Genomic DNA, 23,645 nt, shown 5'->3' on the forward strand with positions numbered 1-23,645 from the left:
GCTATAGCCATAGCCTAGCTCATAGCTTCCTCTCTCCTGCCCTTTGCATGTGTCATAACAAGTCCTGGTGTCAGGGCTATCAAGGGTATCCACAGTGTTTGCAAAACAGCCTCAAAAGAGCTGGGCTGTAAGAAAATGCTCCACATCCTTAGCTATCAGGGAAATGCAAATCAAAACAACTTTGAGATACCATCTTACCCCTGCCAGAATGGCTAAAATTAGAAACACCAGTGATGACTTATGTTGGAGAGGATGTGGAGAAAGTGGAACACTCCTCCACTGCTGGTGGGAGTGCAAACTCATACAGCCACTTTGGAGATCAGTATGGCGGTTCCTCAGGAAAATGGGAATTAGTTTACCACAGGACCCGGCAATCCCCCTCTTAGGCATATACCCAAAGGATTCACATCAATGCAACAAAGACATCTGTTCAACTATGTTCATAGCAGCACTATTTGTAATAGCAAGAACCTGGAAGCAACCTAGATGCCCTTCAATTGAAGAATGGTTAATGAAGATGTGGCACATCTACACAATGGAATACTACTCTGCAGAAAAAAATAATGGTATCTTGAAATTCGCAGGCAAGTGGATGGCACTTGAAGAAACCATCCTGAATGAGGTAACCCAGTCACAAAAAGAGGAACACAGTATGTACTCACTCATATATGGATTTTAGACCTAGATCAAATGATCACCAGCCTATAATTCACATCACCAGAGGAACTAGGATACAAGTTGTATTCTAAGAGATTCATATAAAGTCCCCTCACAGAACTGGGAAGGGACAAGTCCCCCAGACCTCAGGTATAGTGGGGGAGGACAGCTAATGGAAAGAGAAGTAGGAGAAAATGAGAGGGAGGAGAGGAAGGCATGTGTGACTAGGAGGATTGAGCCTGGTTAGGAATGGAAAATAGGAAAGAGAGAGAGAGACAGAGACAGAGAGAGAGAACATAAAAGAGGGAGCCAATATTGGTTTGAAGATAAAGTTGAACACAAAGAAAGGTCGAGGGAACTACAAGACTGCTCCCAACTAACAATCTCAGCTTCCGTGGAAAGGCTATCATAAATGCCCTTCCCGGAGAGTGAGATCAACAACTAACTTCTCCATGGAGTCCTCAACTAATGCCTGTTGAAAACAGGAGCAAACACCCATACATAAACACTGAGTCAAACTAGAACCCAGAAGCAGATGGAGAGGACAAGACCATGCGGTAGAAGTACATAGAGACAGCTTACCTGAACAAGGAGGAGCTAAGGGCCACTAGACTGATAGCTGGGAAGCCAACAGAGGTCTGACTCGGACTCCCCTGAATATGGGTCTCAGCCAGAAGGTCTGAGCAGTCTAAGAGACCTCAGACAGTGGAGCCAGGATGTATCCCTGGTGCACAAAAGGACTTTGCAAACATATCCCCCATGGAGGGATAACTGCCTTATTCTAGAGATAGGAGAGAAGCCCTAGTCCCTACTTCACAGGACCTGTCAGATCTACATGACCCCAACTGGATGGCATTCCCCTACATATTGTATTGTGGTGGGGGGTTGGGAGGGGAGGGTGTTTAGAGTGCATGGGAGAGGGTAGAGAGGGCAAAGGGAGGGAAGGAGGGAGGGAGGGCTTGGGGGGAGGGAGGGAGGGAGGGAGAGGGAACTGGGATCGACATGTAAAATAATAATAATAATAAAAAAAAAAAAAAAAAAACGCTTTGACTCCAAAAATTTAAGTTGAAGAACAAGTTACTGGGGAAAAGTATTTCTATTTTTGTTTCCACAGAAAATGAAAAGATGTGGATTCCTTCCAGACTAATGTGGTTTGATCACACCAGACCGCCTGAAACAGAGTACAAGCTGATCCTACATTCCAAACAGCTGGACAAAACAGCCCTACAGACTACAGCTAGGATATCTGAATCTTCTTCGAATCCCCCAAGACAGCGCCCCTTACCAGCAGGAAGTAGTTTGGAAAGAACGACGCCCAAATTCCCAAATATTGTGTATAAATGTTTGTTTTCATTTAATTGGACTTTGTTATATAAAATTAAATAAAAAATACTCTATATGCAAAAAAAAAAAAAAAAAAAAAAAAAAAAAGAGCTGGGCTGGCCCACTGCCTAGCGCAGTGTAGGAGGCCACCCTGCTGATGCTCAGAGCTGTACACTATGGACCCAGCAGCCAGCAGGGGCTGCCCAGCTGATCCTGTCCTCAGCTGGGCCACCACCTGCTGAAGTAAACCAGCTTTGGAGATCTTCCCCACCCACATCCCCGCACATGCAGTCCGTGGCCCGTCGTCCCCTCACCTTGAGCCCACTGCTTTCTGCTTCAGAGCCTGGGTCCACACCAGTGATGTAAATGCCAAGGCCGTACTCAGCTCCACCTCGGATCGTGAGGCCCAGGGACCGGCCGTCCCCCAGCACTAGGTTCACCTATAGGAAGAAGAGAGGTAGCTACATTAATCTGGAGGGAGCCAAGCTCTGGTGGGGAAGAGCAGCACACCACAAAACACCCTCCCAAGTCCCGGAAAACACCAGATCCTAGCCAACACAGCAGTGCTAGGCAAGGCCTTGTGGAAATCCCCAAGGCTTGCCTCAGCCCTGCCTTACCTGTCCCTCTGTTCACTATAGGAACACAGGCAAAGCAAGGCACTATCCCCAAAGGCCCCTTAGCACTAACATTCCCAATGCATTCACCCGTGAGGATGGTGTCTATTAACAGTACATCTTGGGGCTGCCATGAGCATCACCTAGGCTTCAGCCAAAGGTGACTTCTTGCTTCGGGGGCTCGGCCCACATACTTACTCCTGTCTTCCCTCCATAGGATCAAAGCTTGGTTGCAGCTTGGTGCCACAACCATTTGAACCCAGGAGACCTCCCTGGAGGGCCTCCCACCACTGCAGGGTTTCCAACACCATTGTTCTGCTGCGTTCCACTCCATTCTGCACACTCAAGGCACACCAACCCAGTAGTAGATCCCTCTGCTGATGTGGGGGCTATGGAGATGCATAGACATTACCCTACTCAGGAAGTAGTGCCACAGATCCAGAGCACAGGGAGGGACACATGAACCACAGGGCCACAGAGAGACACAGGCCCAGATAGAAATCCAGGGAGGCAGGGTTTTCTGGGAAAAGAAGTGTCTCTGAGAAAGTGGGAGGCTGAACACATAGGTAGAGCTGTCAGTGCTGAATAGTAGGGGCACAAGCCTTGGGGGTGAGCCCCAGGGTCCTCTAAGGGGAGAGGTGCATAGGAGAACAAGTACCTCAGGCATGTGATGATTATGGGGAAAAAAGAGGGGCTAGCTCAAACCTAGCCCAGAGAGATAAAAACCCCCCCCCCCACCGCATCAAGAGAAGACTCATAAAAATGTAAAACACCCATGGTGGAAAGTGGAGGACATGACCCTCAGGCATCACGGAGGGCAAATGTCACTATTGACTGTCTTTTTTATTTAATGATCTAATTTTGATTTTACGTGTATTGGTGTTTTGCCTACATGTGTGTCTGTGTGAGGGTGTCAAATCCTGTGGAACTGGAGTTACAGACATTTGTGAGCAGCCATATGGGTCCTGGGAATTGAACTCAGATCCTTTGGAAGAGGAGCCAGTGCTCTTAACCACTGAACCACGCCTCCAGCCCCAACAATGAACTGTTTTATTCTCCAAGGTGAATAGTTACAGTATGTTCTATCCCAACCCCAGGAAGAACCTTTTCCATCACTCCAGTACCTGGTTTATTCAGCATTCACCTGGACAGAGGTACCAAGAGACGAAAGAGCAGGGAAGTCATTTAAATTCTCTGTCTCGGCTCTGCTTATCTGAACACGAGAACAAAGCTGGTATCTGCTTTTCTTTATAAAGACACAAAACTGGTGCCACATAAAGTTTTAATAAATTTTAGGACATGTTCAATAAATGGGATCCATTGCTGGGTGGTTCCATTTTGCATGTGGTAAAGCTCTTGTAGGGAAAAACAAAACAAAACAAAATTTTAAAAAACCTGCTGACCCAGGCAAGTCTATCTGACTGTAGCCAAGACCAGTCCAGGTGCTTAGCTTTCTCCTGCTCTCTTCCTTTACCCCTGAGCAGCACAGAGGGGTGGTGAAGGGTCCAGCTATGACTCTGTGAGTGTGGTAGCCACTCAGGATAGCCTTCCTCAAGCTACCAAGGGATGCACGTGACCATGAGTCAAGGGGGATCAGAAAAAACAGGCCTGTCCTCCTGAACCCATGGCTCTACAGACTCCCAGCTCAGATCCAAGAGCTGCTGCCCAGACTTGAAGTTCTGCCCCACCACCCTGCTATAGGGCCCACCTAAGGCTTGTATGGACTTGAGTTGACCTAGGTCTGATGCCCACCCTGGTCCCTTGTCACATATGGGCTTGTACATCTGGGAGGTAAACTTCAACCCCTCAACCTTGGTTTCCTCACCTAGAAGGGAGAAGGGTAGAGACACACTGAGAACACCCAGATTGTTGCTATTTGCAGAAGGGCATCATAAGGCAAGCCACTGGCTAAGCTTCCAGAAGCAGAAACAATTCTTGGGAGGTGATGACTGTTGGCTGCCTCATGTCCTAGACAGACTGGTGGATATGAGCGGGCACTGTCCTTCTATCCAGACATGTGATCCAGAACCTTGTGTCCAAGCATAGACAGAGAAAAGCCTGTGGCAGGGTCAGTCCCTGGAGAGGCTCCTGCCAGTGTAGGGTAATAGGGAAACAGAAAAGGGGATGTGGGAAGGTGCAGGAGATCCCCTGGGACAAGGGCTGGGGTGTTCACCACTGAGGCTTCACCAGAGTCATACCCAAAGCCTCCCCAGAGCTTCTCTCACTTCCAGCACCAGTGAAGCCTCTACTGTGACAGCCATGCAACCCCCTCCTTCCTTGCCAGGCCTGTGTCCTCTTACCACCACTGGTGTCTGCAGCACTGAGGAATAAATTGTGGAAATCAGAAGCTCAGGACAAAAGCAGTCTCGAGAGTGGACAGTTTGGATCAGACAGCTAGGCTGCCTTCCTTCCGGAGGCTCAAGACTGTGCCAGCATCCAGGGGCCTGTCTCATCTCAGAAATTAGAACTCCGCCCCTCCCCCCACTTCCAGCACCACATCAAGTCACCTCTGACCCATACCCTCCTATGCCTCCTCTGAGGACACTGGTGACACTGGGCTGCCCATATAACCCAGGACAATTCTGTATCTCAAGACCCTTCACTGAGTCACCTCTGCAAAGTGCGTCTGCCACACAGAGCTTGTAGGTTCCATGAGGGAAAAAGGAAACAGTACGTGTCCTTAGACACAGCAATATCCTGTTACCCTGGTATCCTCTTATGAGCAATCCTCTTTCCATAGACCCTGGGCTTGGTGGTACCGAAGCTTGGGAGCAGAGCCCTGGGAAACAAACCCAAGAGCCCTGTGAACTGCAGGGAGGGAGGGGGGAGTGACCATTCCACGGCACAGCCTAGCCACTGGGTCATACCAGGACTCTGTGCGGCTGGAGTGTGGTGGAGCTGGGCTAGCATAAGGCCAGAGTAGGTGACAGACACAGGCTAGTGTTTTAGAGTAGATGGAGAGAAGCCAGGTCAACTTCTGGGGACCCCTATAAGATGAGACGAAATACAGAGGTGGGCTTCAATCAGCAGTAAGGGTGAGGATGACTGGGGTGAGCAGATAGCTTCAGCCTCAAGACTGCTCCCCAGCAGGACAGAACCATTCCAGCTGTGCCTTCAGGGCATAGGCACAGCAGAGACCCCACCCTACACCTAGGCACCTGCCTCACCAGGCAGGCCCTTGCAGCTCCCAGGCACAAGGATGTGAAGATTCCACAGGCAGGGAAGAGATATGCTGTTAAGACTAGGCACCCAAGCCCAGGACACTAGGACAGCAGCAGGTACCTGAAGCAAGCCTCCCTGAATCCCAGAGATGAAAACAGGGCACCTCCCATCTCCTTGATTCCCCCAACAGATCATTCACATTAGACCAGAATGGAATTTTGATCACAGAAATATAATAAAATTCTACCAACCACAAGGTTATCTGCCTCCATCACATGCTGGAAATGCAACCAGTGTTTGACATGAACAGAATTCATTTATGGGGGAAAATGAGGGTGTTCTTGCCAAGCAGGAAGAACACCGCTGCCATGATGCATTTACTAGATCAGGAACAAATCACTCCTGGAGTCACCAGACTTGTCTCTTGTCGCTGTGGAGATGGTGCTCAGGTTGCAATACAGTTCCTCCATTAATGTCACTCTTGGTTTCTGTCACCAGTCTCACTTTCTAGAGAAGGAAACTGAGGCTTAGTTCTCATTGGGTTGCAAAATGATGGAGCCATGATCCACACAGGCCTGAGTTCAGTCCAGGTCTTGTCCTCCACTGCTGGGCACCTGGGGACAAGCCTCATTACTTCTCTATCTTCATGTTCTCCACAGGCAAAATGGGAATCATACCAACTGCCTGGGGCATGTGCTACTGGTGGCCCAGCCAGAGGCCATCCCCTGTCATGTCTTGTGTTGAGTCCAGAGATCAAGGGGAGTTTCCCAGAAGTCAGTATCTTCCCTCTGGCAGCTCCAAAGCTCCTTGTTTCCCCTGTCAGGGTACCTAGGAGGTTGGTCCTGAGTCAGTTTTAGCTAAGAAGCATTGTAATGGCTATCTGGTAGCGATTCTCAGAAAAATCATTTATTCTAAAAAGTAGAGACTGGGGGTGCTTCCTCAGGACACAGCCGTGAGGGGCTATGATGGCAGCAGCAATGGATGCAGACTTGTAGTCATGAAGCAACAAGCCTGGAGGTAAAAGCCAACAGTGAGAGGAAAGGAACACTCCAGCTCCAGACTAAGCTGCCTAGTTGACTACCTGGTCAGTGCCACTGAGCAATAAGCACGCTTCATGTATAAGTTCCTGTGACCCAAGAGTGTCAGTTATCTGCAGCCCAAAGCATTCTTAATGCATTCCATTCTTCAGAGCTGTGGTGAGGGCTAGGATTCTCAGATCCTCCATCCCCCTGTACCCCGACATCAGCCTGGCATCTAACATGGATCTTGTCCCTCTTCTGCTCTAAGCTTCTCTTCCTTAACGAGGAATGTTAAGGCTTTGCATATGGTGAATGGTTTTTTTTTTTTTTTTTTTTTTTTTTTTTTTTGCCTCCATCTTCTTTAACTTTAAAACAGCCCCTTGAGAATCATCTACCCACAGGATGGCAACACACCTATTACCTCTTAATGGAACCTTCTCTGCCCTTTCTAAAGCCACCCCACTGTGTGTTGAGCCCTTCTTTGGTGAACCCACCCCCGTATTATAACATGCTACACACCATTTGTTCCAATACTTGTGCAGCAGGCCCACATACTGGAGGGTCACCCTCCTGGATAATGGCCATCTTTGTACTTCACAGAGGTGTCCGTAATACCCAGGGTGGTTTGGGGCCCATCAGAGGCATTTGATCAGTATGCTATTATTAAAATGAATTGCCACATCCCCCCGCACAGCACTCTGAGCTTATATGCATGGCTATTCTTGATACAGGCTGGTGGGAAGGTCCCCAAGTCATGTACAAGGGCACTTAGGTGGTTCACTCAGGTTTGTTTCAAGTCAGTAATAGAAAGTTCTAGAAGCAAGTTTCAACCTGCTGCTGCTGAAGTTGAAGCTGCTGCTCTTTTGGGACCAGGCTGGCTGGTCCTGCTTCTGTCTATGAAGAACCTTGAGTTGTGGCAGGTTTTAACGGCCTCATCTCAGAAAGAAGCCATACTGTGAGACTACAATGAAGACACTTGGTGTCATGAGCAGTGCAGCTCAATGTCTATGGCTGTGCAGAGGCCAGCTCCAAGGCCAGAGCCAGGGGATACTGAATAGTTAAAGACAAATTGGAAAGTGAGGCCTCCTCAGCCATTTACCAGCAGTGTGCCCTGGGGCAATGCACTCTGCCCCTGCTTGCCTCCATGCACTCATCAATACTAATGACACCATCTGCAAGAACCACATAGCTCTGGCCTTTGAGCCAAACGATTCCACAACACCCCACTGCAATCCTGGAAGCTGTGGCTGGGGTAAACAGCCAGCCAGCAGGCAGATGTCCATCAGCAGAAGAATGGCCTCTCTCAAACAAAAAACGGAAACAGCATTATGACATGTGTGCACCAGCAGTAAGGAAGATCTTTGTAGAACCCCAGTCTCTGGGACTGCTACAACTGAGCTAAGGTCAAACTTTTACACACAGAACACAGGAACAGAGTCTCTAGCCCAACCTGCTTCCCCATGGAGGGTCTGCAAGCCTCCTGCCCTTTCATTCTGAGAGCCCCAGCAACACGCGCTCTCCCTCCCACCCAGCTGCCTCCCTGCTCGGCCTTCTCCCAGTCCAAACAACATTTCAGGCCAGGGCTTCGCATGGCAGTTTCACTGCAAGCTGTTTCTAAGATGCAGTCATGCTCAGTGCAGGGACTCTCTCACCCTGGGCACACGCATGGGGCGAGCATGGTGAGCTATCCAAACAGAGACAGGGAACTTCCTCCTATAAATTTGTTTCCATCTTGGCTACAACCAGCCCCATCCTCACTGGCTCCAGGACTCTTCCAACTTGCTCTTAACCAATCCCTTCCCTTTAAGAGTGTGATCCCTTTCATTTCCAGGACCTTGCCAAGGTCCTCTGCAAATGTGGAATCCATTCTTTTCATCTCCCCTATGGTCTATGTCCTGCATGAAAGCACCCTCACACACCAACACTCACAGCCTGTATCACAGTACATGGCTGCACAACCAAACACACCACTCAGGGCCTGTCTTGTTCTTCCAAACTTCTATGTCACTATCACCTGTCCCCTTTGCCTTCAGCTCCCTCTCAAGGCCAGCCCCTTCTGCCTCTTCTAGGAATCCTGCCTTCACCTCCAGGTGAAGAGGAAAGCACCCTTCCCTGTCCTTTAACGCACCTCAGGCAATGTGTCCGGAAAGGTTCTTCAGAGGCATCCTAAATGTGCCGCCTCACACTGGAGTAGTGGAATGGTGTGCTAGCTAGAATGGGAGGCTTGGAAAGGGACAGCCTGGCCTTGCTTAAACTCTGTTGTGTCCCAGCTGTGACCTCCAGCACTGTCATCACTCAGCTAAGGTGTCACACAAAGGTCCATGGTGAAGACAGATGAGGAAAAGGCTGACCTGTGTTAGGATGACTGATTGCTCACAAACAGAGAAGAGACACTGGTCCTTGTGCGCTGTGGATGGAATAAAACAGCACAGCTGCTGTGGAAAATGGTACAACAGTTCCTTTAATAAAAGAAATAAACATTGAGCCAGGTATGTGGCACACACCTGTAGGTTGAAAGCCACAGCCAGCCTGGGCTACATGAAATCCCATCCTTACAACTCAAATCAGGGGCACAGGAGATGACTTGGTGGCTGAAGCCTTTGCTGTGCAAGCAGGAGGTCCCAAGTGCTGATACCCAGCACCCATGTGAAAAGCTAGGTGTGGTGGTGTGTGCCTGTAACTCCAGAGCTCGGGGAACGGCAGGGACAGAAGGGTTCAGGAAGCCTGCTGGCCAGTTAGTCTAACACGAAGCAGAAACAGCGAGCTCCAGATTCAGTCAGAGAAACCTAGAGCCTCCACAGGGGCATGCAGAGTTGGGGCTAGCTGGGCAGAGAAAAGGAACTAGTAAAAGTGGGAGGGGTACAAGAGAGGGTTAGAGAGATAAATATGGTCAAAATACATCATGTACGTATTTGTATGATGTATGAAATGTCATAGTGAAACCCACTATTATACAGAATTAATATATGCTGATAAAACATCAAAACAGATTATAGGTGTACACCTAAAATCCCAGTATTTAAAAAAGTAAAGGTAGAGGGGCTGGAGGAGACTCAGCAGTTAAGAGCACTTGTTACACTTGCAGAGAACCTGGGTTTGGTCCCTAGACCTCTATGATTTCTCAGATTCTCAAGACAGATGCGAGGCCAGGGAGAGCACCAGAAGAGAGGGAGAAAAAAAATGGTCTCCACCCACCTTCCCAGTGTTAGTTGCTTTGAATGTTGCTATGACAAAATATCTGGCAAGGCAACCTAAGGAAGGGAGGCTTTGTTTGGTTCAGTGTGAGGACAAGGTCCATCATGGTGGAGAAGCCATGGCAACAGGAGAGTGAGGGAGCTGGTCACATGAGGGAGGTGAACGGTGGCACTCAGGTGGCTTTTCTTTTTTGTGTAGTCTAGGACTCCAGCCCATTGAATGGTACCTCTCACATTTAGGGTGACAGTTCCAAACTCAGTTAACATAATCTAGACAATCTCTCACCAATACACCTAGATGCTTGTCTTTTGTAATCTTGTCAAGCTGACAGTCAATATTAACTGTCACTGCCCCCAAAGGCTGAGAGACCTGTTGGCTTTGGCTGCATGTCCCTATTTAGGAGTGACATGGGACTGGCAGGGTCTAGGAGGTATTTTCCATCCCTAGAGGTCGGGGGCCACGATGAGGGCTGCTTCTTAAAAGCCACCACAAGGATGCTACCAGCTCTTCTCTGGGTGGCTTCACAGAACAGCATGCCTGTGAGGATGCTCCAACCAAATTCAGATTAGCTATGGAGCAAAGACTGAGCCTCCATGTCACTTCTAGGCAAAGTTATATCACTTGCACTCAAGTAATTCCCATCATGACATCCACCGAGGACTGAGGAAGAATTAGGGCTCAAACTAGAACCTCATTACCATGGAGATTCCACGGGGGTGTCAGAGGAGGAAGCCCGGTTCAGACAGGTTATACAACCTGTCCAAGGTCACAGCTCACCAGCAGCAGAACTACCACTTGAACTGTTCCTGCTACACTGGTGTGGTCCCTTGTAACCCTGTGACACACTCAGCTGTGTCGCCTGTGGCAGACTCCTGGGCTGTCACTGGGGTAGACCCTGCTTCCTGTGGAGTTTGCATTTTCCCTATCTCTGGGATGCGCCTTCTAAATTCTTTTTGTAGGCTGCCCCTCTGATGCCCATGAATTTGGGACCAGCCAAAATTATAGCAATCTCAGCTCTGAACTCAGGTTCTGCCCAGGACAGCAGTTTCAGAAAATAAAAAGTGGGTTCTGTGCCTATTGCTGCAAAGCTGGCTTTGACCATAACTCAGGTGACTGACTGATAACTCTCCCCTTGGGGTGGCCTAAAGTGCATGTGCCTGGTAGGGAGGCATGAAGGCCTGACTGCTGGCTGCCATCCTGTGCACAGCAGCTAGTTTCCCAGACACCAACACCTCCCCACAAGCCAATGAAATCTCTCTGTGTCCCTCATATTGATGTTTGATCAAAGAACACAAACCACTTTAAGTAAATGTTATGGTCTTATCGACAGGAAGACAAGAACTGAGAGGGAGTCTGCGGAGGAAGGAGCTTGGCTTTAGACCCCATGCTATGTGGTCTCCTGTCTGTAAGGATCAAGATCCTAAAACAGAAGAGAGATGCTGGCAGGTGGTAGTGACAGTTATTCTTGATCCCAGAAGAACACAGGGTGATAATGCAAACAGAACCATGCAAACAACACCCAGAGAGGCTAAGGTGTCAGGGGGCCCATTTCAATCATTTCCCCCCATTCTTCCCTGTAGGAAATAGCTCACTTTCTGAAGGAGGAAGAAGGCTTTATAGAAGAATTTTGCTGATGCCTGGCTTTCTTCCGGCTACAGAACCCCTTTCCCCACCAGCTAGAGGGCTAGTGGTCCTGTCAATCAAGGTTCAAGATATCCTGCCAGCCAAAAAGATGGTCCCTACCCTGAAATAGAAGACTGGAAGGGAAGGATATGGTGTAATTGTGGTGGGCATCCTTCTGCAGATGCACCCTGAGTTTCTCGGCTCCGGTTCTTGGATTGCTCACACCCTTCAAGTACATTCTCAAATTCCAGAGTCAATCAAGTTGGTTTCTGCTATTTACAGCCCAAGACCCCCACTGTCTAAGACTCTTCTAGAATCATGATGCAGACTGTGCATAGTCAGTGCCTGGATCTGGACCCTGAAGAATTCAATGCATATAAAGTTCACGTGTAAAGACATATCCCAACTTTCTTCCCCTGTCCTGGGTGCTAAAGCAGGGGCCTACTGTGGCCTAGATTCAACTACTAGAAGTGACTACCCCTAGGAGCCAGTGGATGGCGGGGATCCACATGCCTGAATAAGCCCTAGTGCAGAGCTGTATACCAGCCCTGAAGGTCCCCTCTATCTTGCTGTGAGAGAAAGATTCATAGTAAGCCACAGTATTTGTACTACTTTGTGGCAGCAGCTAATCCTAGAAGGCAACACATAGCTTAGAGGTCACAAGCAGAAGCCAGGAAGACCAAACCTGAGGAAATAAAAAATAACAAAGCCTGGGTCCCTCCTTCTATCCTTGAGGGAGCTCTCGAGTATACAAGAAGCTTGGAAACCCAAGGCCCCTCCAAGTCTACCCACTTAGACAGATCTCACCTTTTTCTCGTCTCCACTCTGCAGGAGGTGTAGGGCACTCCTCCGGTCACTCTCATGCTGTCTCAGGGTGCTGCCATGGGGCTGGGTCAGGCTGGAGGGAGGGGATGTGCTGCGACCCTGTGGGTCCACCCAGGTGTAGATGTGGTTGGTGACATAGCCTCCGGGGATACGCCCAGCTGAGTACACAGACAGCACAAGCTTCTTGGAGCCCTTGAGAGCCTGAAGAGAGAGCGACACAAATTTAGAAGGAAGGGGGCACTCCCACTTGGCCATTAATTCACCTCCTATTAAGAGTCCACACATGGAGGAGGAGCCCCGCCACCCGCCCCCAAACCCTTAGTGTTGGCATGTAAAAAAACGGAGCATCTATCCCACACTATTTCAAGTGGTCCAAACCCCACCCGCCCCCAAACCCTTAGTGTTGGCATGTAAAAAAAACGGAGCATCTATCCCACACTATTTCAAGTGGTCCAAACCCCCACCCGCCCCCAAACCCTTAGTGTTGGCATGTAAAAAAAACGGAGCATCTATCCCACACTATTTCAAGTGGTCCAAACCCCACCCGCCCCCAAACCCTTAGTGTTGGCATGTAAAAAAATGGAACATCTATCCCACACTATTTCAAGTGGTCCAAATACAAAGTCATCTCCCAAGATATCTGTGCAGAGGACAGTGAACTGAGCAGGCCTGAGGCTGCTGTCCCTGCAACGCCTGCATGCAGGACTGGCCCGGCACTGGTGTTGGAGACCTTGGCTTTGGAATGTAGCTCTAGGGTCTCCCTGTTGGACACCGCCTGTGCACAGTGTGGTTATGCTAAGCACCTGCTCACCTTCTGCAGTCTGGAATGTGGGTACCTCAGAGTTCCTATGTGACTGGACCCCAATAAACCAGATAGTATCACATATGTATCACAATTTGATGTGTATGTAGGTGACTCTTTGGGTGCCTCCTCTGGATTTCATTACTGTCACTCTAAATCAGAGTCATGGAGTTTAAGGACAGTCAGCCCTCTCTACACATAGTTTCACACCCACAGATTCACTCAGCCTCAGAACAAAAGTGTTTTTACTTTTGTTTTGTTTTAATGCACCCAGGGGCCTGGGGGACAGGTGGCTCAGTGGTTAAAAACATTTGTCATGCACATGACATTAGATCCCAAGGACCCTCAAGTCAGGCTGACAGAGCAACCTCTTATGATCCCAGCAGTTGGGAAGCAGGGACAGGATCCCCAGGGCAAGTTGGCTAACTAAACTTGCTGACTCACAAACTCTAGAAAGAACTGAGAGACCCTGTCTCAATAAATAAAGTGGAGGGTCATCGAAAAAGACATCAAATACCAAATTTGGGCTTCCATGTGCATGTGTATATATGTACACACACACACACACACACACTTGAGGATTTATTTTTAAGTCTGAACCCGTCCTGAACATATACAGACTGTTCCCCATTAGCATTCCCTAAATAGTACATTGCAGCAGCTACTTGCATAGCACTTACATTACATTAGGTATAGTCCTCTGGAGATGATTTAAAGTCTACAATGGGTATACTATACCATTTTAAGTTCTTTTTACATGTATTTATTTGTATTTATGTGTATACACACATGTACCATGGCACATGTGTGGAAGCCAGAGAACAACTTGTGGGAGTTGGCTTTCTATGTCCACCAGGTGGGTCCTGGGGATCAGGCTCTGGTCCCCAGATTTAGAGCTCCTTCATCCACTGAGACATCTCACTAGCCATTTTACAAAAGGGTCTTGAGCGTCAACACATGCTGCTGCCAAGTTGCTACAGATTCTAAGGGACAGGAATATAGGCTGAATATGTGTGAAACTGTCTAGCCTAATAGTGGTCTCAGGACCCCAATAAAATATTAGATAAGAGTCAAAAACAGACACATCTGTAACAGTACAGTAGCTTAGCACCAAGCAGGAGCCTGTATGTGGCAAGGATTCCGACCTACACCTGGCATGTACAATCTCAAGGAATCCCTATGAACTCCTATCACGGATAAAGGACCCCCCCCTCCCCACACACACACAAAAGAAGAGCCAAAACCATAGACTGAGCTCAGAGTTGCAGGAAGCCAGCCATTTGCAGATTGCATAAGAGAAACAGCTGCCCCCACTGCAGACACCAGGTGGTTGTAAATGAGACAACAGATTCTGCAGTTTCAATAACAGCTTGTTTAAGGAAAAAGGCTGACTTCCCCTTTCTGCCCCTAATGAAACTCCCCAACCCCCTTTCCTATTCCTTAACTACAAAATCCTCAGCTTGAAGTGTGTAAACTGTGTCGTGTCGAGGTGCCTAAACTCTTGTCCTTCATTTCTTCCTACAAACAATTCTTACAATTATGGGTGAAGAGGGATCTGCTGCTTCTGTGAGGAAGGGTACGGACTCAGTGTTTTGCATACACAGTAAGGGGTTCCTTTCACACAGCTACTAATTTCAAGTGTAGATACCATCTTTGCTGTACAGTTTTCCAGTATAAGGATGGAGAAACACAAGGAGTAAGGAATAAGTCAAAGTCTTTGAGCTGGAGTAGAAGCTGAGGTCAGTCATATTGCTTTCCCACAATGTACCTGTAATGGAGATGAAGGCATAGATTCTGGGAGACAGTCACTTTGTATTGGATTAACAGCAAATACACCTCATGTTAGGAGTTCCAATTTGTAACTTCCCTCAGATTTAGACACTGTTATAGTGAATGTGAGGATGGGGCCTTTAGGGGGAACGAGGCCATGGGGATGGGGTTTTCATGATTAAATCAATGGCTCTACACCAAGGGTGGGTAACCATACCAGAGCTTGCTTGCTTCCTTTCCTCTATACAGGACACAGGAAGAAACGTGGCCCTTTGCAAGTCTGGCAGGTCACCTGATCATACCCACATGCTGTGTCAGGCTCCAGCCTCAGGAAATGTAAGCCACCCACTATGTGATGGTCCTACTAAGGCAGCTCCAGCTGACAATGCACCCTACAGTTGGGGCTGGTCTGACTCTGTGAAGGTTTCTTCAGGTCCTGGACTTGTATGCTTGCAGGAAGAGTACACCGACAGAGGCTTTGCAATGTCACGGACATGACGTATTCTCATGCTAAGTGGGGTTGACAGGCTACAAATCATGGCTTCTAGCACAATCTCAGTTATGTTGGGTGAAAAATCATGCAAGAAAACAAAACATTAGAGTGCATCAATGCCCAGCAGCACCTCCCTCTGGGTAGGATTGTCCATGGCTGATATTTTGCCTTTCTTTTTTTCTTTTTTGCAGTGTTTTTCAAATGTTCTATGATGAAAGCACATAGCTTTCAATATAAGAAAATAAGAACACCTAAATTGTGGGAACTAAACTGTTAGCCCAATCTGCTTCTCTGAGCTCTATGAACTCCACAATTCTCAAGGAACAATTGGGATGAGGGATGAGGTTTCCTTCAGACAGCTTGGGGCCCTGGCTCTCCCAGGGAGCAGGGTCTAGCTCTCCCCTCCACAGGCAAATGCCAGGCCCTGGTGGAGGGGTAGTGAGTATGGCAGCTCTCCAAAACTCTTCTTAGAAAGATTCATGAGATGATGAGCAGGGAAAGATTTACAGTGTTCTTGAGTATTCCCCACGGCTCCCCTGATGGAATGGTGGGGGAAAATCAAACCTTTGTTAAGTTGAAGGTGCAGGATGGAAGGGTGTGTTTCTGCTCCAGCAAAACAGAAAGTGAGTGTCCAGGTGAGGGTCCAGGTGAGATCAGCAGAAGCAGAGGTTGCCTACATCCTCTGTGCCTTCATCTTCCTGAACCCTCTTCCCTGCCTGCTGCTTCCTGTTCCAAAAGGGTAAAGCTTCCCTGTCCAGTGCTGTTCTGACTAGCAGGAGTCCTCCATCCCATCCTAGGCATATGATGAAATTGAGCCTGGACAATCACCCTGTAAGCCCCAACCAAGAACCTACTGTGTACCAGGCCTGTCAAGGGACAAAGTACTACCTTGTGCACAGTAGGCGCTTATGATACTTATGTTTTAAAAGACAAAGTATTGCCAAGTGCACAGTAGGGTCTCACAACACTTGGGTCAGATAAGTGACAGGCTGTGCCTGGGGAGACAAAGCAGCTTCTGGTACACAATAGGCCCTCAAAGCAGTTATAGCCTGGTAAAATAAGGTATGAGTGCTCACACAATGGGCCCTCACGATGTTTGTCCTTGCTGAGGGGCAAGACATCATCAGGTAGTATGTTAGGCCTCAATGACATCTGCAGTCTGCTGATAGACAAGACATCACTCGGCATAGAGTAGGACTTCATGACACCTGCACCTAATGAGAATGAGGTAAGACACTGTCTCTGATATAAAATATGTCCCCACAATACCTGCAGACTAATGAGAGACATAGCTTGGGTTATCACACAGTAGGTCCTGAAAAATGACTGACTGGCCTGACTGGATGATTACATAAGAAGCACCCCACAAGAAATCACAACCACCAGAGGTATCATCATGCAGCCAGGCTAGCAACAAGGGTCAAGTTGCACTTGCCTACTGAGAGGCACTGGGCTGGTGGTTTGCCCTCTCAAAGCAATATGTGTGAATGGGGAGAGAGACACACCTTGATGGGGTGGTATGGGACAAGTGGGACTATGGATATGAAATCTGGGCGTCTGTACCCAGTAGGTGTTCAGCAGACATCAGAGCTCCCCTTCCCACCTCCTGTGGGACTCTCCACGGAGAGGAATCCACAGGAAAGCATTGTCTGAGAAGTCAGAAGGGAAAGCGAGGGAAGAAGAGAATTGCTGCAGTGAGCATCAGCATCATTTGTATTCTTTCTCACAGGCAACTGGTCGACTCCACTTGGTCAGTTCTATAAATAGGCGGGCAGCAACCTTGAGAAAGAGGGAGGTTAATGCCTTTGACGAGAACACCATTGCTGGTGCTGCTGAGGTTCGGCCTTGAGTGCCCACACTAGTGTCCCCATGCTACCTGCCCTAATGTTTTATAGAAGGGCTGCCTAAAAACCTGAGATGGGAAGGGACAGCGGGCGAGGGTAAAAGACACTGCTCAGGACATGGAGTCCCAGCTCTAGTAAACTCCAGATTCCTCAGTGCAAGGCTGTAGGGCTGCCAGCCACATCCCTCCGACCATTCTGCAGCCAGATGCTGACTCTTCTTTCAGGACAAATGTGGCTTTCAGGGATTGTGGAGGGCAAGAACATCTGTGGCTCTCTGTATTTTTCTGGAAAAACAGAAATAAACAAGATTCCTTGGCACTTCCAGCTGCCAAGCATGATTGAAACGCAGCCTTGGCCCACTGGAATTAGAAGGAGCATGCCTACCACACCACCCTCTTTAATTAACTAGAGGTGCATGTCTTACTGGAAGATGTTACAGCCAGTTGCTACCTCCCAGTCTCCACCATGGCTCATCTCAGAGGGGTCATTAAACAGAGGAGTGCATTCTGAAGGACAGCTGGGACATCCACTATTCTGGCCTTCCACACTGACTCAAGGCTGCTGCTACCTTGACTCCTGGTGGTTCTGGCTATCTGGGGACAGCAAGGACCCACTCACAGGAATGCCAGGCCAGGCAGAGTGTACCTGGTAGCCTGCAGCCTCAGGCATCAGGGAAAACTGCAAAGACCTCAGGCTGGTGAGACAGAGAACCAGGCCCGACTCTGCCATGTGCATTCCGGTTAGGGAATCTGAGGTTTCTCCCCTGCCCTTGCTGGGCCTCCATTTTGCCATTTGGCAATAAGCAGGTTGGACTGGTAAGGTACTGTCCAAAAGGAACTTTGATTTGGGGCCATAGAGTGAGTGGTCATCCATGACAACAGAGAGGTCAGGGCCTTGGGGACATGTAGAGACAGACTACAGGATATCCAGTTTCCTCAACTCTGGGGGTGAACATAACTGCTAGCTGCTGTTCTTACCATGTCACTGGCCCTTACCCTTGAACCTGGTGAACTTGGGACATTGAGGTATCCCTACCAGCTGGGGGCAAGAGGGGTTCAGAAAACACACACACACACACACACACACACACACACACACACACACACCAGGGCATATGGAGGAAGCACCACAGGCATGCCAGAAGCAGGCCCCAAATTGAGTTTATCAGACATCTGAAGGCTAGGGAATGACTGCTCTAATGGAGAGGTAAAAAGCGCAAACACTTTCTCAAAAGGGGCAGGTATGAGCTGTGTGTGTGCTGACATCAACACTCTTCCCCTACAACAGTGCAACAGTGACCCTGGGACCAGACTGTCTGCATCAATCAACTACCCACCAGCTGTCTGCATCATGTGAGTCACCACGCTTCTCTGTCCATCTGTTTCTGTGGTGCAAGCTGAAGATCATCAATCCCACTCCCTCTGTGGGTGGAGGAGCCCACTGCAAAGGCAGTTGTCAGAGTGCTAGGTTCTCACCGTTGCCATCACCCACTACTGGAAAAACCAGACCCAGGGGTTTGCCCTGTGCTTGTCCAGTGCAAATCAGTGTGGTCCCAACCTGAGTAGCAGATGATGTGGTGCTATCCATCACCAGACTGCCATTCAGGCCCATGTCAAGATAATGGGAATATGGATTATGCCTGCGTGTCACCACACATGGTGCTTCCAGGAGACCAATCGCCTTTCTTAGTTCTTTGGAGCCGACTCATGCCCCTCCACAGCAGAGGAGAACAACACAAGTCCCTGTAGAGGACAGAGGAACAGCCTGGAATGGCCACAGTACAGGACTAAAGGGGCATGCCAACACAGGGATAGATTGTGCTCAAATACATGCATGGACACAGACATAAAGAGGGCCACAGGAGTATAAGGCTACCAGGTGGCAATTAATGAAAAAAAAGTTTTCCCACACCCAAGGTAGGATGAGGTGTTTCAGGACTCAGACCTCAAGGAGCAGACTCTTCCCTGTGAGAGCGGACTCTAACTTTGAGGAAGACCTCCTCTAAGACCCATGTTAGTGGTCTGGAAAGGAGGGGAGGATGAAGCACGCCCACTCTTCCTAACCCCACCTCAGCCAGGGTTCAGAAACACTGGAAAAGGTTCCTAGTTTCCTAGCTCTGCTGACAATTTGCTTTGTGATGCTAAGCAAACCACCTAGCCTCCCTGTGCCTGTTTCTGCAAGAAGGAATTGTTGAAAAGATTAGTATGACAATGTACACTGTCTAGACATTAGGGGTTAGTAAAATAACATACTTACTCTGCCTCGACAGTAGGAGTTAGTATGATAATTTACACTGCCTAAACAGTAGGGGTTGGTTTGACAATGTAGACTGCCTAAACAGTTGGGGTTAGTATGATGATGTAAAGTACCTAGACAGTAGCTGGCATGTAGTAGGTCCTACTTCTCCACCTCACTATTTCCAAGTCCCATCAGTTCTGGAAGTCTTCCTAGACTGTGACGGACTCTCTTCCAAGGGCATCCAGCATGCTTCTGTGTTTCTGTTGCAGCTCACTCTAGGTTCTAAGTCAAGTTCACCCAGCTTTTAAGGAAAATACCTGAAGGCGCATTTTCATGTTCTGTTTTCTCTATTATCTTGCCTTGCTTATCTTCAATATCTATATAAAAGCCAAGAGCATGTATGCAGTTTCAGCACTGGGCAGGGTGGAGGGTAGGTAGTCAGGGAGCCGAGACAGGAAGATGGAGGAAGGGCTCGCTGAATCAAAGAGTGCCAAGTGCAGTAAGAGACACTGTCTCAAAAAATAAGGTAGAGATTGAGGGAGACACCCAAAAGATGCTAACCTCTGACCTCTACATGTATACACATGGGCGAGTATACCTACAACACACATGTCCATCCACCCATCATCCACCCACCCATCCATTCATCCGCCTGTCTATTCATTCATTCTTCTATCCACCCATCTATCCAGCCTTCCATCCACCCATTCTTTTGTCCACCCATTTACCAGCTATCTATCTATCCACTCATCTATCATGATATTTAAAGAGCTTTCTATAGTGACAGCTCTCAGGAACCTGTTCAAATTAGGACATGACAGAGAAATATATCACACTTGAAGTCACAGACTGAGGTCACCAGCCTATAGATCTCCATACAGTGAAAGCACAGAACACTTGGACTCATGTGAAGCATGACCACACCAACAGAAAGAGCAGCAAGAGCCACGCCTTCAGAGACTCCTTAGGAATCTGTCCTAGCTTTGCTACTTGTAGCCTGTGGCAAGTCACCCATCTATACCCAGCTTCCTGGGCCTCATGCTGAGGCCTCATGCTGAACAACAGTGGTACCATGTCTCAGACGGTTCAATGAGCCAATATCTATTTAGGTGGGTGGCTCAGTAGATAAAGTGCTTGTTATACAAGCATAAGGACATGAGTGTGGCTCTCTGGCACCTATATAAAAGCCAGGAGTATGTCTGTAGTCCCAGCACTTGGCAGTGTAGAGGGTAGGTAGTTGGGGAGCAGAGACAGGTAGATGGAGAAAGGGCTTGCTGAATAAAAAGCTCCAAGCAAAGTGAGAGACACTGTCTCAAAATGTAAGGTGCTGACCTCTGTATGTACACATATGGGTGAATATGCCTGCAACACACATGTAAACCACACATATATATTATAATAAAATAAAACTAAGTACATGTGCCTCGAACATATGTTAGGAGTTCAAAGGGTCAGGCATTATTCTAACAAGGGACCTAGAATTCCACTTTGTTATCTGTCGTTTTTGCCTCAGTCTGGCATCTTGCAAAACCATCTATGGATATCTACAAAGCTGTCCTCTGGGGCTTAGGAGATGGCTCAGGGGCAGAGCATTTGTCTATCATGCTGTGCAGGCCCGACTTCAACCTACAGCACTGAAAAACAAACAAACAAACAATATTAAAACTGTCTTCTTTACATGCAAATGGACTCATAATGGTATTTTTTGATTCATCCATCCATCCATTCTTTATTGCTTTTGGTGTTTTGAGATAGGGTCTCATGAAACCCAAGCTGGCCTCAAACTCCTGATCCTCCTGCCTCTACCTCCCAGGGGCTGTGATTACAGGTATGCCCAATCATGCCCTGCTCCTCTTCTTTTAGATGAAAATTATTTGGGGGTATTTCATGACTAGTTCAGTGAAGCCCATGTGTTTCCACACTGCATGGAGTTCTTACCCCTCTGACACTGGAAATGTGGGCTTTCACTCACTTCTTTCCAGGAGAGACATTTGTGATTAGCATCCTCTTAGGTACAGGTTTGAGCACACATGCATCTAATTTTCTAGATTGGGCATATTCATTTATGAACAATTACAGTTTCTGTGAAGATGTCCCCAGGACCTGCTGCTTCTCTGACTGCTGTAATTGCTACGACCACCTGCAGGGGGCAGCAATAACAAAATCACAATGACAGCCATAGTCTTCCAGAGCACAAATGAGGAGGAAAGATGTGCCTTATGCAAGGTCACAAAGAAAGTTAAGAGGCTGGGCTTGGATATGAATCTAGGGTGAACCCACCACCTCACTGGGGGTTCAGGTACCACAAGCCCAGCAAAACCAACTCTACACTTTATCCCAAATAGAGGAGTTTTAAAGGGGGACATGGGACTTCCAAGCTGCAAGCTGGCAGTAGTCCTCAGACTTCTGAGCTCCAAGCAGGTGCTAGGATGGCCACATGGTCTGAAAAGGCCTCCCTTTTCTGCCTGCTTTGGGACAGAGTAGCATTGGCAGTGTGGCCTCTGCCCCAGCAGCATATTTCAATGCTGTAAGTAATAAACACTGAAATGAGAGTTATTTCTTTAGTGTTAATGACCTCTAACCACAGGGCCTCCAAAACCCTCGTTCAGTGCCCAGACCAGCACTACAGAGTGACCAGACTCCCTTTAGATTGAAAATGGCCCCTGCACCTTCCCTGGGCCCTCTAAGGAACCAAGCAAGCTTTCTTTTCCGGCATTGTGCCTCAGGCCCGCGCCAGCCCCGCCCCCTGGCAGCTGCATCCCCTGCTGGCCACCTGAGCTTTCTAGCAGTATCAGGTGCTGCAGGCTCCTTTCCATCTCAGGCCTCTGCACGTAGGGCTCCTGTGCCTGCAGGCTCACCTCTCTACATTCCTACCACAGGCGATCATGCTATCTACGTTGTCCCCAATACACTGAAAGGCAGAAAATTCTTCTGGCTTGACATCGGGTGTATCCAGGGGTAGAAAACATAGAAGGGGGCAAGGGATTCCACATAAAGCAGCAGGCAGTGACACATGCAAGAAAGCCTTCCTCTTAGGGTTGGCCACTGGCAGGGATGTTGATGTTACATATCAGAAGGGTTCATGACTTGTCTAGTAAACTGAAAACAATTCATTTCCTATTTCACTTAAAAAAAAAAAAAAAAAGCTAAACAGCTCAGCTGAAGTTTAAATCATAGTCTTCCTGCATCCACCCCTTGACCTTAAGTGCTAAGATTATAGGCACTCAGATACTGATTCCTATTTTTGTTTTGATTCTAGAAACCTCAGAATTCAATTTAAAGGTGAAACACACACACACACACACATACACACACACACACACACACACACATCCTAAGATCATTTTTGTTCGTTTGTTTGTTTTGTGTATGTGGCTTAAGTGTGTATAATACATGCGTGTTTAATGAGCACACTGGTACCCACATGTCCCTTGTTCACGTGAAGATTAAAGGACAACCTTAGATGTTAGTCCTCAATTTTCACCTTCTTTAAGATGATTAAAGGACAACCTTAGATCTTAGTCCTCAATTTCCACTTTCTTTAAGATGGGGGGTCTCTCTTGAGACTAAAGAAATGATGGCTCAGTGGTTATGAGCACTAGCTGCTCTTGCAGAGGACCCAGGTTTGGTTCCCAACACCCACATGGTGATTCACAATTGCCTATAATTCCATAATTCCAGCGCTAGGGGATCCCTTTTCTGGCTTATTTGGGCATTACATGTATATGGTGCACAACAGGCAATGTCCTCTTCTGACCTCGAAGCACATCATGCACATGTATACAAGTATTCAAAGCACTCATATACATGAAAAATAAATCTTTTCAAAACAAACAGATAAAAACATCTCTCTCTTCTTTTTTCTCTCTCTCCTTCTCTCTACCCCATCGTTCTCAGCCTCATACACCAGACTAGGTAGGTTCTGGGGATTCTCATAGGGCTGTTGTGATCATAACTGTCCTTTCATGTGGGTTCTGGGGATTAAGCTTGGGTCTTCACAGCAGTATGGCAAGAACTTTACCCACCAGCACTGTTCTCAACCCTTTAATTATTAGAGTCTATCTCTGATCCCTCTGCCTT

General features: G+C 48.0%; 1 protein-coding gene across 1 annotated transcript in view; it reads right to left on the bottom strand.

Moving 5' to 3' along the window:
* The window catches only part of LOC127225904 (whirlin-like), a 66,871-nt gene that overhangs the window by 28,818 nt on the left and 14,408 nt on the right, over positions 1-23,645 (bottom strand). The window contains 2 exon segments of the mRNA XM_051189549.1: positions 2,295-2,420; positions 12,401-12,619. Of these exon segments, the coding sequence (XP_051045506.1) occupies positions 2,295-2,420; positions 12,401-12,619 (345 nt within the window).

This window comes from Phodopus roborovskii, unplaced genomic scaffold (genome assembly GCF_943737965.1).
Source record: "Phodopus roborovskii unplaced genomic scaffold, PHOROB, whole genome shotgun sequence".
Classification (NCBI taxonomy): domain Eukaryota; kingdom Metazoa; phylum Chordata; class Mammalia; order Rodentia; family Cricetidae; genus Phodopus; species Phodopus roborovskii.